This window comes from Phascolarctos cinereus, unplaced genomic scaffold, assembly GCF_003287225.1.
Source record: "Phascolarctos cinereus isolate Bilbo 61053 unplaced genomic scaffold, phaCin_HiC Scaffold_4;HRSCAF=312, whole genome shotgun sequence".
NCBI classification, from domain to species: Eukaryota; Metazoa; Chordata; class Mammalia; order Diprotodontia; family Phascolarctidae; genus Phascolarctos; species Phascolarctos cinereus.
Genome location: NW_027555847.1, coordinates 681,788,308 through 681,804,105, shown reverse-complemented (window position 1 = coordinate 681,804,105; position 15,798 = coordinate 681,788,308). Strand labels below are relative to the sequence as shown.

The window sequence follows — 15,798 nt, the reverse complement described above, 5'->3', positions numbered from 1 at the left end:
TCAAACAGCCCCTAAGGGAGAACCCCTTCCTATGAGCTGGGCTAGGCCTAGGCAGCGTGGTCATGTGATGGATGCATACAGCTATGGGAAGTGAGGGCATGCAGGGGGAGGCAGTTGGGGTGAAGTCCCACCCAGCTCTGTGATTGACTGCAGATCTGGACGAGTGTGCTGAGGGACTGCACGACTGCCCAGCCCGGGGGATGCTTTGCAAGAATTTGATAGGCACCTTCACCTGCATCTGTCCCCCTGGCCTACAACTCCGGGCCCATGGCGAAGGCTGCACAGGTAAGGGCCAGAATCCCAGACCCCTCACTATACACCAGCCATCTTCCCATCCTTGTACCTGGTCCCTGTCCCCTAGCCTCTTTTTCATTCTTGTACCCCTAGTCCTCTCTCCCTGTTTCTCTGCCCTGCAAACCCTGGTCCCATCTGCCCCACTCCCAGCCATTGCCTACAGCCGAAGGTCCCTGCACAGGTAAGGGCCAGATCTCCACTCCCCTCCTTGGACTTCACCTCTGTTCCTCTTCTTTGATCTCCCATCAGTGTGCCCTATCTTTGTTCCCTAACTCTGTCCCCCATCTCTGTCTCATTCCTGTCCCTCTACCATTCACTCCCCACTTTTCTGTTCCCTTCATCCCTCCACCCCATCTGTCCCCCATCTCTGTCCCAGCCTCATCCCTGTAGCCCTGTCCTTTTCTCTCTTGCCCATCTCTGTTCCCTACCCTTTCTGTCAACCCCCCTTGCATTCAGCACAGTGCCTGACACATAGTAGGTGCTTGATAAATGCTAGGTAGCTGACTGTTTAAGCTTTCATGGCCTTGAGAAATAGGAAGAGGGAGGACAAAAGGCTGAGGAATGGAAATGGAGGGCAGAGAAATGAGGGACAAGAAAAGGATGGGACCTAGTGTCATTTCAATAAACATTTATCATCAGCCCTCAAACTTCTCTTCTTCAGGGGAAGCAGTCCAGAACCTTAATCTTTCCATAGAGAACTGATCTATCATTTGGACACACATGATACCAGCAGAAAATAGCTCTTCTGTAATTTCCCCTAGCATCCAGCACCCCCTCTCCTAGACTGGAGAGGCAATATTTAGAAGATGGGATCCAAATGCTAAGAGACAGATTCCCTGTGGAGAGATAAAAGGTCTAGACTCCTTGCCCCCGAGAAAAGATGATCATCATCTTCCAATGCAGGAAGGGTTTCTTTGAAGAAAACATTGAGCAACTGGTCTTCATGTCTAGGGAAGACAGAGAACCAGAGGAAAACGGGGCTTATTAAGGCAGGCTACAAGGAAGAACCCCTTGAGCCCTAGTGGCAGCCAAGGTAGAGCATAGGAACAGGGAGAAGTGCTGTTTGACTGTCCTAAAAGCAGAGGGAAGAAGACCCTGAGGAGATCAGGAATGGAAGAGTCTGGGTGACCATGGGTTGGTGTCTTCTCCTCCCTCAGATGAGAATGAATGCCGAACCCAGCCTGGCCTCTGCTCCAATGGCCGCTGTGTGAACACTGTGGGCAGCTACCACTGTGACTGCAATGAGGGCTTCCAGGCTAGCCCCACAGGCACTGAGTGCCTAGGTAAGTGCCTCTGAATGCTCCCCCCTCCTCCACCAGAGACAGACTGATCTCCAAGGGCACTGGCTTCCCTCAGGTTCCCCCAACTTAGCCTCTCCCCTCAGAATGTTTCCAGTTCTGCCTTTCTGTGATCCCTGGAAGGCCACCATGGTCCTAGAAGGAGCCCTGGACTTAAAGAGTCAGAGAACCTGGGTTCAAGTCCCCATCTCTCACACCCAGCTGTCACCATTTGACCCTGGTCAAATCCACTAGTCTCTCTGGGCCTCACTTTTTCCATCCATAAAATAGGTATACTAAAACCTGCACGATTATCCCCACAGTAGGGGCAGCTTGGTGTAGCAGAAAGAGGAGCAGCCTTGGTGTCAGCAAGACCTCATTTCAAGGCTTGCCTCTAACCCATATGAGTTCTATGACCATGGTTATATTACCTCTCATAATACAAGTCAGAGACGAGTTGCCAATCTGTATCTGTGGAGGGAGTTTCCACACTGGGAGTTCTCTATGTGGATGAAATCTGAGACCCAGAGCTCCCCACCCCCTCCCCAAACCAAAAAAAAAAAATGTACTACCTATTTCGGACTATTTAGAGGAAAGTATGTTGTAAAAAAAAAAGACATTAGAAATGTGGGGTGTTATTATCCATTTCTCATGCCCTTTCCCTTTGATTCCTCCTCAGATACCCGCCAAGGTTCCTGCTTCAATGAGGTACTGCAGACCACATGTCAACTGTCTTCCACCAACCACAGCCCAGTCACCAAAGCCGAGTGTTGCTGTGATGGGGGCCGAGGCTGGGGCTCCCTCTGCGAGCTCTGCCCCCTCCCTGGCACTGCCCACTACAGGAAGATGTGCCCACATGGTCCTGGCTATACCACCGATGGCAGAGGTTAGGCACCTTCCAGATCTGATACCCACAACTTGGAGCAAGTCACTTTCCTCTCTCTCTCTCAGCCTCAGTTTCCCCTTCAGTAAAAAGGAGATAATAATGCTTACACTGCTTACCTCCTGGTTAGAGGAAAGCACTTCGGAAATCATAAAGTATTACAGAAATGGTTATTACTCTTTTTGCCTTGGAGACATATCAATGCCCATCTAATGGTTTCTTATTGCAGCAGGATTAATTTATGACAGCAAGTTAAGCCAGGGTCAATACCCACACAGAAATAGGCCCTCAGAGAACCCCTGGAGGAGTGATTATAGACCCATTCAAAAAATCACATTAGATGTTCATCACTGCTAAGGACTGCCTTCTTTTTTTTTTTTTAAAGACATGCCAGATCAATTGATGAATCCTTAGGGTCCTTTCAATGTCTGATATATTAAAACAGGGCTGAGAAGTCAGGGCAGTTTCTACACCCTCGGTGGTATTGGAATCTGGTTTTCTTTCAGTTTGGGGAATGAAACCCAGGGGAGAGAGTCCTGTTTGTGTGTCTTAGGGATGGGAAAAATCTCTAGGGAAATAATTTGTCCATCAGTGGCCTACAGGAAGAGACAGTTTAGCAGGGGTGTGGAACCTGCAGCCTCAAGGCTACATATGGCCCTCTAGGTCCTCAAGTATGGCCCTTTAACTGAATCCAAACTTCACAAAACAAATCCCTTTAATAAAAGGATTTGTTCTGTAAACTTGGACTCAGTCAAAAGGCCATACCCGAGGACCTAGAGGGCCACACGTAGCCTCGAGGCTGCAAGTTCCCCACCCCTGGATTGGTGGATAGAGCACTGGACTTGAAGTTGGGAAGACCAGAGTTCCAATCACTATGCAAATAGGAGCTATCATTAGGGGATGGGAGAGTAAGCTGGGGACTCAGGAAGAGCCGTTGTGGGAATCTACTTAGAAATTCAGCCTCAGCTTCTATAGGCCAGAAGTAGAAGGGTGGGAGTGGGAGATTCTTTTCATACCTGGAACTTTATGCCAGGAACCCCAGAGGATTGTGGGGGCCATGGTATGGCTGGTGGATTGGGCTGAATCTCCTCTTCCTTGCAGACATTGACGAGTGCAAAGTTCTCGCCAACCTCTGTCAAAATGGTCAGTGCATCAACACCATTGGCTCTTTCCGCTGCCACTGTGACACTGGGTACACACCTGACATTGCTGGCACAGCCTGTGTGGGTAAGTCCCAGCCCAGCGGGCTACGTCCCCAGGTGACCAGTCCAGGATAGGAATCCTGGAAGATGAGAACAAGGCCATAAAACACATCATAGAAGGAAAAGCATGGCATTCAGGAAAGGCCAAAATCAAACCTTGTCTCTGACATTTACCCGCTGGGCAAACCACTTTAATTTCTCTGAGCCTCAGTGTCCTCATCGATAAAATGGGGATGATAACATTTGCACTCCTTGCCTTCCAGGATTGTCATAGGGAAAGCATATATAGACACATGTACACATATATATATATATACATATATATATATATATATAATATATATATATTATATATATATATATATATATGTAAATGTGGAGGGAGAGAGAGAGAGAAAAAAAAAGTGTCATAGAAATGGGAATTGTTGTTAGAGCTCCAGCCTTGGAGTCAGGAGGACCTGAGTTCAAATCTGGACTGAGACACTTGACACTTACTAGCTGTGTGACCCTGGGCAAGTCACTTAACCCCAATTGTTTCTCCAATAAGAAAAAACAGAATTATTATTAGACATCTGGCCAACTGTAGCACCACAGGTCAAGACCATAGTTTCCGGGGCTATTGCCATGAGGGATGGAGAATCCTTCTATCCATGAGACTAGAATAGTCAGGCAGACAGGAGCCTAGTTTTGTTTGGAGGCTTAGGAATGGACTAAGTGAACGAACTCCGAAGGCCTCTGCAGATAACTGAGTTCCACTCCCACGTGCCCATGCCACATTCCTGATATCCTCAGCCTCACTCTGCTAGCCTCTTTCATTCATTCATACATTCATTTTTTCATTCCTTCATACATTCCTTCATACATTCATTCTTTCATTCATTTATGCATTTGTTCATTCTTACATTCATTCCTTCATTCATTCATACATTCCTTCCTTCCTTCATTCATTCCTTCATTCATTTGTACATTCATTCCTTCTTTCATTCATACATTCATTTCTTCATTCATTCATACATTCCTTCCTCCCTTCCTTCATTCATTCCTTCATTCATTTGTACATTCATTCCTTCTTTCATTCATACATTCATTTCTTCATTCATTCATACATTCATTCCTTCATTCATTAATACATTCATTCCTTCATTCATTCATTCATATATTACTTTATTCAACAAGTGCTTAATTTGATGGGTGCTGTGCCAAGTTTATCTGAAGCATAGTTCCTGCCTTCATGGAGCTCACAGTTTAGTAAGGGGATACAACACAAAGCCAGACAGCTATTCTATACAACATTCCACAATAAACATGTCAGAGAGGTACAGGCAAAGTGCCAGGTAAAATGTGAGAGGAGGAGAGGTCATTACTTACCAGGGGGATCAGGGACGACTTTCCTGGAGGAGGTGGCATTTAAGTTAGGCTTTAAAGGTTGCACAGTATTTTAACAGGGAAAGAGGGAGGGCCCTCCAAGTGTAGGAAATAGAGTGAGTGAAGTCACAGAAGGGGTGAGAGTTTAAGGGATATTTGAGGGACAGATCTAGTCTCACTAGAGCATAGAGTGTATGAGAGGGAGGAATATGAGATAAGCTTGGAAAGGGAGGGCAGTGGCAGGCTGTCAAGGGCCTTAAATGCCACGCTGAGCAGTTTGGGCTTGGGAGACACCAGACATTTCTGAATGGGGGAGTCACAGACGGGCTCAGGGAAGGGGGATTGGTTGGGATCTGAGGAAGAGGCTGCTAGTGAGGCCTGGCCTTATGCATTGAGAGAGGCCTGTGGGGTGGGGGTGCTCCTCCTGGTGCCTGAGTGATCTGATTTCTCCATCCTTCCTCCACCTCTACCCCCATCCAGATGTGGACGAGTGTGAACAGTCTCCAAAGCCTTGTAACTTCCTGTGCAAAAACACAGAGGGCAGCTTCAAATGCTCCTGCCCCCGGGGTTACCTCCTCCAGGGAAATGGCAAGACCTGTAAAGGTGAATGAACCTTCTCTTCCCAACCAGGGCAGCAGGAGGGCCTTGACCTGGGAGGAGGACGAGGGAGCAATTAAACATAAGAATCATTTGTTCTTCTCCAACTTCCCAGGAAGCTCCTGGGCTTGGAAGTCTTCTTTCTGGCCCTGTTCCTTGGGAGCCCCATGGGACTTCATGGAGGGGCACAGGAAGGAGGATTTGTGTGCCTGTTCCTGCCCAGGGTTTTTTTTTCCTTTGGCCACCCCCACCCTCTCACCTAGGCCTAGGAAATAAGAGTGACCTACACATGATCCCCTTTGGGTACCCAACCCACTCTCCTGGAATGTCCCAGGGCCACCATTTTGATCTGAGCACACGCCTTCCTTAGGCATGTGTGAGGATAGTACCTGAGACCAGAGGCCAGAAGACATCAGACTGGGATCATTCACTGCCTTAGGCACAATTTGGTGTAATGGAGGGATGGGGGATAGGAAGGGAGGATGGGGTTGAGGAGCGTGGCAAGAGCCTTAAACTTGAACTCAGAACACCTGGGTTTGGAACCCTAGCTCTGACACCAGCCATGTGACTGGGAACCAGGCCTCTTTCCCATCTCTGGTCCTCAGTTTCCCCATCCACAAAATGAGAGGGTTGAATTCTGTGCCAGCTCTAAGCCTCTGATGAGCATATTACTGTCCAATAGGGTATGTTTGTATAGCACTTTGAGGTTTCCCGGGGTTATTCTCATTATCACAATTTTCATTAGATCTTGATGAATGTGCCACCAAACAACACAATTGTCAGTTCCTTTGTGTCAACACCGTGGGGAGCTTCACCTGCAAGTGCCCCCCTGGCTTCACACAGCATCACCACTCTTGCCTCGGTGAGTCACCCACCATCCTGGATGGGAGGCTGGTGGGGGGCAGGGGAAGGGTGGAATTCACTGCAGGGGATGGAACAGGGGTGGAACCCTCTGGGCCTGGCTCCCCTCAGAGCTTTGTCACTCAAGCTGGTCAAGCCCAGCTGACCAGTCGATCGATTAATCAACACACATTTATGGAGCGCCTGCTCCACACCAATCACAGCTCTAGCACTGCGGATACAAAGAAAGAAAACCACAAAACCACCCTTACCCTCAGAGTTGCATTCTGTTGGGGAACAGTGTGTGTACACACATAAGCGTGTGCAAGATGTGTCCAAAGAAAGTACAAGAAAGAGAGCTGGCCTCAGAGTTAGCTGTTTCAAGACCTGTGTGATCTTGGGCGAGACATTGTACACCAGTGTGCCCAGGCAACCCCCGAAGATCCCCCAGTGTCAGAGCAGTGGCTCATCTGTGTGGAGAGTGGGAATCCCTCACCAGAAGCGCCTTCTGCTGATGAAATCAGAGATCTCGGTCCTCCCCTTCCCCACCACCAAAAATACAGGATAATTTAGCATGAGAGACGGGAGGGCCACCAGCAACAGGAAAGCAGGGTACTCAAGGCATCCATGGGTCAGAGATCAGATAGGCAAACAGAAATCAGGAGAATGCAGAGAAGAGAGCAAAGAGCTAAGGCCAAGGCCCGGGCAGACATGGAGGTCTGCGGGAGCTGGAGAGCAGAGAAGGGAAGTCAGGAGGAAAGGGCCCATGGTCTTCAGCTGAGGAGTGGGGGCAGGGTGGAGGGGAAGGGGCTGGACCATAAACTTCCATGTGATTCCTCCAGCTTTAGAGTGAGATTAGTCTTCAGAGTCCCTGGATGAGAAGCATAGCAATCAGCCATGCACCCCAGAATTTGGAATGAGAATGGATATGATAGACCATGTAGCCCAACACCCCTCATCGCCCAGAGGAGGCCCAAAGGGTAGACGCCATTGGCCTGAAGTCCAATGGAGAGCAAAAGGCAGAGTCAGTAATGGAACCCTTGTCCACTACCATGCTCGCTTGGTCCACTCTGCCACAGCTGCTTCTCTTCCCTCGAATTCAAGGCAACAAGCATTTGTGGGGAGACAGAGTGGTATAATGGCAAGAGCATGGAATTTGGAGTCGGAGAGCTGAGTTTGAATTACAGATTTGCCATTTACTACCAGTGTGACATTGGGCAAGTCACTCTGAGCCTCTGTTGCCTCATCTGTAAAATGAGGAGGGGTGGACTAGATGACCTGTGAGGTCCCTTCTAGCTCTAGCTATATGGAGATAGATCTAGATACCTAGATGTCGTGTGTGTGTGTGTGTGTGTGCGTGTGTGTGTGTGTGTGTGTGTGTTTAGATAGAATGAGAGAGAGGGAGAGAGAGAAAGAGAGAGAGATGGATAAATAGATTACATAAGCAGATGGATAGATAGAAAATATAGATGGATGGATGGATGGATAGATGGATAGATTACATAGGCAGATAGAAAATATAAATGGATAGATAGAAAATATAGGTGGATGGTTATATTAATAGATAGAAAATATAGATGGATAGATAGATTACATAGGCAGATGGATAGAAGATAGAAAATATAGATGGATGGATAGATGAATATGATAGATTACATAGGCAGATAGAATTAAAATATAGATGGATGGATAGATGAATAGATAGATAATCAATTAAGTGCCTACTATGAGTGGGGCTCTATGCTATACTCTGGGAGTACAAAGTTAGAAAGATGGCATAGTTCTTGCCCTCAAACAGCTTGCAATCTACTAGGGAAGTTGTGGCTTGTATATTTATTAATATAATGCAAAGTGGCCTGTCATGGAGACAAAAACAAGATCCAGACTACGAGATCTAGAAGAGTTTTAGAGGGAGAAAGCACTTTCAGCTAGAGGGGGAAATCAAGGAAATAGAGATGAAGATAACCGCTGAACTGGGCCTTGAAGGAAGAAAAAGTTTTCTCCAAAGCAGAGATGAGGAGGGAGTGCATTCCAGGCTTGGGGAGCACAGGAGAGCTACGACTGGATTAGATGAGGAAACAAAGAGTGCTTCGGTTTGACCAGGATAGAGACACCATGAAGGGGAACAGTGTGAGATGAGGCCAGAAAGGTAGGTTGAACCCAAATCGTGGTGGGGCCTTGAATGCCAGACCGTGGAGTTTACATTTGTCCTGTGATAACAGGAAGCCAGTGACGATTTTTGAGGAGTGGAGTGACATGGCTAGATCTGGTCATTAGGAAGATTAATTTGGCAGCCATGTGAAGGATAGTTTGGAAGTAATCTAATAGTCAAGATGAGAGGGGATGAGGCCATGATCTAGGTTGGTGACTAAGTGAGTCAAGAAGAGGGCATGGACATAAGAGATTTGGAGGAGGCAGAGCCAACCATGGGGGCATGGATAGCAGCAGGTCCTGAACTTCATTATTTCTAGCTCCCAAGCCACAGGTACAGAGTGGTGGAGGCTGGAGGTAGGGGAGAATCTGGGGTTCTCAGGGAGGGAACAGTTACTGTTTAACCACTGTGGACCTCCAAGCTACAGTTCTCCAAAGGGAGAAGGGTAAGACCAGGTGTGGATTTCCCCTCCCTCCCACACTTGGTACATCCACTTGAAGAGACACAGAAAGAAGACCCTGGCTGCTTCCCCCACTGCCCAGTCAGAGACACAGGGCCTTCGCTCTGGGCCGTGTCCATGGTGCTCTTGGCATCCCCAGAGCCCCATCTTGGCCCTTCAGGGATGACTTCAAATCTCTGTTCTTGCAGACAGTGATGAGTGCATGACCCAGCCAGGCCTCTGCGGGGCCCAAGGGCAGTGTGAGAACACCCCAGGCAGCTACAACTGTCAGTGCCAACGAGGATTCTCTCTGGATAGCACAGGACTCAGCTGTGAAGGTAGAGAGGGTCCAGGTCCTTGTGAGGGGATCAGCACCGGGGTCCCAGTGAGGGGCAAACTGAGACTTGAGAAGGGCTGGGTGTCAGGGGAAAAGGGGAATTTTGTTACTAGAGAAAGAGGACTGGGGTGTGGGGGACTGACTTTCTGAATGCTTTGACGTTCTATGAAGATGTGAATAGCATGCAAAATTACATATTCACGGACCTCAAGTCTGTAGTTAAGGGTTCAGGAGCCTCTGTCTTCCACCACCAGGGCTTGACAGGGATGGAGAAAGCCCTCTGCTGCAAGCATGTGGGCCTGCTAGGACAGGGGGACCTTGGGCTGAATGAGGTGGTGGGCGGTTCTCTTACAGATGTAGACGAGTGCGACGGGAGTCACCATTGCCAGCATGGCTGTCGGAACATGGTAGGCAGCTACCGCTGTGGCTGCCCCAACGGTTTCACCCCGCACTCCCAATGGGACCAGTGTGTAGGTGAGTGTCCAGTCCCCTGGGGCCTGGGAAGAGGCGACATCCTGGGATCTTACAATTTAGAGCCAGCAAGGGATCTCAGGGATTAATCCATAAAATTAAACCCTCTAATAATTCCTGAGAAGGAAACTGAGGCCTCAGGCTGGGTAGAGACTTGTCCAACGTCAAACATCCATGGCAGAACTGGGATTTGAACCTGGGTTTCTAGAACCCAAATTTAGAGTCTTTTCCTTCTGCAAAGTGTTTTTTTGTGTGAGTCGATTGGGGTTAAGTGACTTGCCTAGGGTCACACAGCTAGTGTCAAGTATCTGAGGCCAGATTTGAACTCAGGTCCTCCTGATTCCAGGGCTGGTGCTCTATCCACTATGCCATTTAGCTGCCCTAAATGAAAGAGATTCCTAAGCATTTCTGTAGTAATCTATTCTTTTTTTTTTTTTGGTGAGGTATTTGGGGTAAAGTGACCTTCCCGGAGTCACACAGCTAGTAAGTGTTATGTGTCTGAGCCCGGATTTGAACTCAGGTCCTCCTCACTCCAAGGCCAGTGCTCTATTGACTGTACCACCTAGCTGCCCCTCCTGCTGTACAATATTACCTTTTAGAAGCCAAGGATGGGAACAGGGTGGGGGGGACTCCATTAGGAAATGCAGATGATATAAAAACAAAAAGTATCAATAAAATTTATTTTAAAAACAAAAAAGAAAAGCTAGAGGAAATGACTCACCCTTAGGGACACTGATAACCTAAGCTGTGATCAGAATGCTTAGAGATAGAGGTGAGAAGGCAGTTGGGGTGGGAAGGATAAAAATAAGGCCAGAAAAACTTGAGAAATTTATCCTGGAGAAGAAACATGGGTGTGGGGTTGGAAGGAGAGAGAGAATGAGTACAAAGCCTTGACCTCCTACTCTTGGGCTTCCAGCTCCATGACCCCTGGCCCCCTGCAATGCTCAGCTGAAGCTCAAAGCCATGACTAGGGTAGTTGGGGCTTTGACCTAGAGTGACAAAATGAAGAGAGGCTGATGGCACTTACCCTCCTTTACCAATGTAGACACAACCGATGTTAGCACACAGTTAGCAAGAATAGATGGTTAAAGTCAGAAGCGAAGCTACCCCTTGGCACGTAGCCTCCCTTGACATTTCCACACGACAAACTCCTCCCCTGTATCCTGCTGCATGCTCCACCTGACCCAGGCCACAGCCTCACCCCCAAGCCTTCAGTGTTCCCCAGGTCTCTTCCCACTACTGGGTGGTATCCTGGAGTAAATCTCCCTCTCCTCCAGGGCAATGTATTTCATGAGCTTATCTCAGGCAAGTTTCCAAAAGCTTGCCCTAGGCACCAAAACTGCTAGTTATAGCTCTGGCAAAACTACTTTCTCTGAGACTACCCATGGTTTCCTTTTCTTCATCCTCATCTTCCTGGACCCTACCCTCCTATGGGACTAACTTCTTTGCCCAGAGCTTCACCTCAGCCCCAGCCCTGGCCCTGGGACCAGTCTTGGTCTCAAACTCTGCCTCCTCTTTCCAGATGACAATGAATGTTCCAGCCCTGCAGCCTGCGGCTCGGCCTCTTGCTACAACACCCTGGGCAGCTTCAAGTGTGTCTGCCCCTCTGGCTATGACTTCGACCAGGCCTTCGGGGGCTGCCGGGATGTGGATGAGTGCTCCTCGGGGGGCAGCCCCTGCAGCTATGGTTGCTCCAACACCAACGGGGGCTACCTGTGTGGCTGCCCAGGGGGCTACTTCCGTGCTGGCCAAGGGTAAGTAGAGTTCTGTCCTCCAACATGCGTGTCTGCGTACACCCATATAGGCCTTCCTCCATAGGCCCATAGAAAAGCTATGAGGGGCAACTGGGTGGTGCAGTAGATAGAGCTCTAGCCTTGGAGTCAGGAGGACCTGAGTTCAAATCCAGCCTCAGACACTTGACATTTACTACCTGGGTGATCCTGGGCTAGTCTCTTAACCCCAATTGCCTCACCAAAAAAAAAAAAAGCTATGCACAGTCATTTAATCCCACCCATCCCACATGAGAACCCTAGGACATCCTCTTTATCTGGTGTCTGCTTAGAGACCTCCAGGGACGTGAAACTCACAGCCTCAGCCAGGAGGGAGCCCCCTCCACTCTGGGGTAGCCTTTATCACTAGGAAAGTTTTCATAACAGTAAGCCCAAACCACCCGGCTACAATTTCCACCAACTGCTCCCAGTCCTGGCCTCTAGGGCCAAGGAGAAAATAATACAGTCCCTCTTTCCCATGACAACCTTTCATATGCTTGAAGAGAAATACCCTTATCCAGGGGCTCTGAAGCTGTTTTTTGTGTCCTGGACCCTTTGGGCAATCAGTCTGACAAAGCCTATTCTCAAAAGCATTTTTTTAAATACATCAAATAAAATTCATAGGATTGCTAAGGAAACCAATTATACTGAAATATAATTTAAAAACTACAGAGACCTCAGGTTAGGAAATCCTGCCCTGAGTTTTCTCTTCTCCTGTCTCTGTCATTCCTTTTTTGGTTTTTGGTTTTTTATTAATACTTGTGAGGCATAAACTCAAGACCTTCACCATTCCATTCTCATTGCTCTGGATACTCTCTGGTCTTGTAATGTTCCTCCTAAGATGTGTCCTCAGAACCACACACAGGAGTCCAGATGCAGACCAGAGCAGAGTATGACATGTTACCACCTCCTTGATCTAGCCAGGGGTGGGGAATCTGTGGCCTCAAGGCCACATGCATCCCTCTAGGTCCTCAAGTGCAGCCCTTCAAATCCAGCCTTCACAGAGCAAGTCCCCTTAATAAAAGGATTTGTTCTATAAAACTTGGACTCCATCAAAAGGCTGCACCCAAGGACCCAGAAAGCCACATGTGGCCTCAAGGCCGCAGTTTCCCCTCCCCTGCTAGATACTATCTTCCTTTTGTAGCAACCTAAGATCTCATCAGCTTTTTTTATCTGCCTTGTCCTTCCATGGGGCATAGGGTCCACTAAGACCCCTAGATTTTCATTAAGCAAACTGTTCTCCAGCTCCATCTCCCCTGTCCTAACCACTAGAGCTGCCCACATGTGTAATCGGCTCTCTGAGGAGGCCATAGGATCATAACATTTTGCCAACCTAAAAGCATAATTGTATTTTTTCTATAATTCCTATTTCTATTATGCTTTGTATTGAAATGCTAGTTACTGTGATCGCCATCATCAATTTGTACGTGGAAGGGACCTTCAAAGCCATCTGGTCCACCCCCCCTCCTCATTTTATAAATGAAGAAACTGACTCTCAGAGAGGTTAAGTGGTTTGCTCGTGGTCACACAGCTAGTAAATGAGTCAGGAGCTGAACTCAGGTCTTCCTGACTCCAGACTCAGAGCTCTGTCCCCTAGGCTGCAGGCTGGATGACCATTTGGTAATGTTGTAGGAGAGGTTGGACTAGCTGACCCCTGAGGGCCCTTCCAGCTCTGAGATCCTGAGTATGATTCTAGATTCTAGACCTATGATTCTAGATTCGTGCAATTGATGACCAATATTCACCCCATATATGAAGGTGTAACACACTTGTGCATATGCACACACAGACAAGTCTGTGTGCTCACCCACACACATGCTCACACATGCACACAGACCCTCCCTATGAGCATTGATTGCATGGGCTGCTTCCTTCGACTCTTCCAGGAGGGAGCCCTTCTCTGTGATCCCGTCGTTGGCCTTTCTCCCCTTTCCCTTCCTGGGCTGGCTCTGTGAGTTTGCAACTCATACAGTTAGTCAACAGGCATTTATTAAGGGCTCACTGTGTTTAAGGCACTGTGTGTGAAGCCCTGGGGGTACAGATTAAGGGGAAAAAAATCCTCGTTCCCAAAAAGCTTATATTCTAATGGAGTAGACAACATGTAAAAAGCTATTTACAGGGGCAGCTAGGTGGCTCGGTGGGTAGAGCACCAGCCCTGGAGTCAGTTCAAATCCAACCTCAGACACTTACTAGCTGTGTGACCCTGGGCAAGTCACTGAACCCCAATTGCCTCCAAAAAATTAAAAAGCTGTATACGTACAAGTAATGTACAGAATGGATGGAAGGTAATGTCAGAGGGGAAGCCACCGGCAGCTGTGGGGGGGGGGGGGCTAGAAAAGGCCTCCAGCAGAAGACAAGACTGAGTCCTCAGGGAAGCTAGGAGATGGAGGTGTGGAGGGGGAACCTTCCAAGGTGGGGGACAGCCAGTGCAAAGACATGGAGATCGGATACAAAGAATAGTAAGGTGGTCAATTGACTGGACTGAAAGCGGATGGAGGGGAAAGGGGCAATTTGAACGTGCCCAAAGAGGGGCCTGCAAGAATGGCATCTGGGCGGAATGAGGCTCTAGGGCCTTGAGGCTCCTCTAACCCCCAGCTGCCTCTCCCACTCCCAGGCACTGCATCTCAGGACTTGGCTTTGACAAGAACTCCTACCTGCCAACCCTTGCTGAAGAGGATGAAGAGAACCTGCTTTCTCCTGACACCTGCTACGAGTGCAAGATTAATGGCTATTCCCAGAGAAGCCGGCAGCGACGACACACCGATGGGACCCAGAGGCACCAGGTGATGTGGGAGGGAGCCAAAAAGCACCTACTAAGTGTCAGACACTGTGCTAGGAGCCAGGGAGAGGGGAGAGAGAGAGGGACTAGACCTAAGTGGTGCGGTAGCTAGAGCACTAGGTACAGAATCCAGCTTCAGGCACTTACTAACTGTGTGACCGTGGGTAAGTCACTTACCTGTGGTCTGCCTCAGTTTCCTTAACTGTAAAATGAGGATAATAACAGCACCTGCTTCCCAGGGCTGTAGTGAGGATCAAGTGAGATATTAATTGTAAAGTGCCTGGCACACAGTAGGTACCATATAAAGCTTATTCCCTCCCCCTCTACCAATGCAATTTATACCTGGTCTGCAGCTTATAGTCTCAGAGCCTTGTCAACGAGTATTTATTCAGCATTTACTATGTGTCAGGTATTATGCTAAGCCCTGCAGATACAAAGAGAGGCCCAAAACCCCGCAAGTTCCTGCCCTCGATTTCCCTGAACTATAAAAATGGACTAAATTGGTGGTATCCAAAATGGGAGCCACTGAACCCCTAAGGGGTTGTGTCACATCTCTGTCCCTGGGCCAGAGGGCCCCTAGCCCACCCAGAACATGTGGAAATTACCTCCATCCTAGCCCTTTAGGAAGGACAGGCTCAGGGCCATCTCCCTTCTGTCATAGAAAGTACTGATATATAAAATGTTTGGGGCATCTTGTTGTAGTGGAAAGAGCTCTGCGTACAGAAGTCACAGGAGCTGGCTTCAAATGCGGGGTCTCCCATTCACTGCCTGTGTGACCTTGGGCAAGTCACTTCCCGTCTCTGAGTCTTGGTTCTAGACCTGATGCCCTCCAAGGGCTACGATCCTACCCAACACCCACCTTGTGTCACCTACTTATGGATTTTCTTCTTGGGTCCATTTATGAATCTACCTCCTGGACAGAAACACCCCTCAAAGTCACCAGACAAACGCTAATTTGGGGAAACAGACTGTTGGTTGTAGTTCAGATAAGTAGAAACCAGCCCAAAGATTGTTTCTAGTTCAGCCTCATGGGATATCAGTGCTGGGTGGGATCTCTGTGATTCAGAGTCTGATCCTCTGAATTGAAATTCAAGTTGGATAGACATTTATTTAGTGCCAGCTGTATGCAGAAGAACCCAGTATCCAGCACTCAGGGGAGCATAATTAAGCTTGGTGTAATTATGCATAATAATTAAGCATAATTAAGGCTTGGCCCCTGCCCTTGTGGACCTCACAGTCTGTTAATAATAAGCCACATTTGTAGAGGGTCTGAAGACTTGTAATTATTCTATGTTATTAATAACAATGGGAAGTCCCACTTTAAAACTTACAATTTTCGATCCATCTATGCACACTTATTAAGCATCTGCTATGTCATTGGCCCTGAGAATCA

The 15,798-nt window shown here is 48.2% G+C and overlaps 1 protein-coding gene across 1 annotated transcript in view; it reads left to right on the top strand.

The window, feature by feature from the left end:
• FBN3 (fibrillin 3) overlaps nt 1–15,798 on the top strand; it is a 106,001-nt gene that overhangs the window by 88,106 nt on the left and 2,097 nt on the right. Inside the window, exons 53-62 of the mRNA XM_078154201.1 lie at nt 154–285; nt 1,452–1,577; nt 2,251–2,457; nt 3,556–3,681; nt 5,502–5,624; nt 6,364–6,480; nt 9,259–9,387; nt 9,741–9,860; nt 11,380–11,611; nt 14,241–14,409. Of these exons, the coding sequence (XP_078010327.1) occupies nt 154–285; nt 1,452–1,577; nt 2,251–2,457; nt 3,556–3,681; nt 5,502–5,624; nt 6,364–6,480; nt 9,259–9,387; nt 9,741–9,860; nt 11,380–11,611; nt 14,241–14,409 (1,481 nt within the window). The remainder of the gene's footprint in view (nt 1–153; nt 286–1,451; nt 1,578–2,250; nt 2,458–3,555; nt 3,682–5,501; nt 5,625–6,363; nt 6,481–9,258; nt 9,388–9,740; nt 9,861–11,379; nt 11,612–14,240; nt 14,410–15,798) is intronic.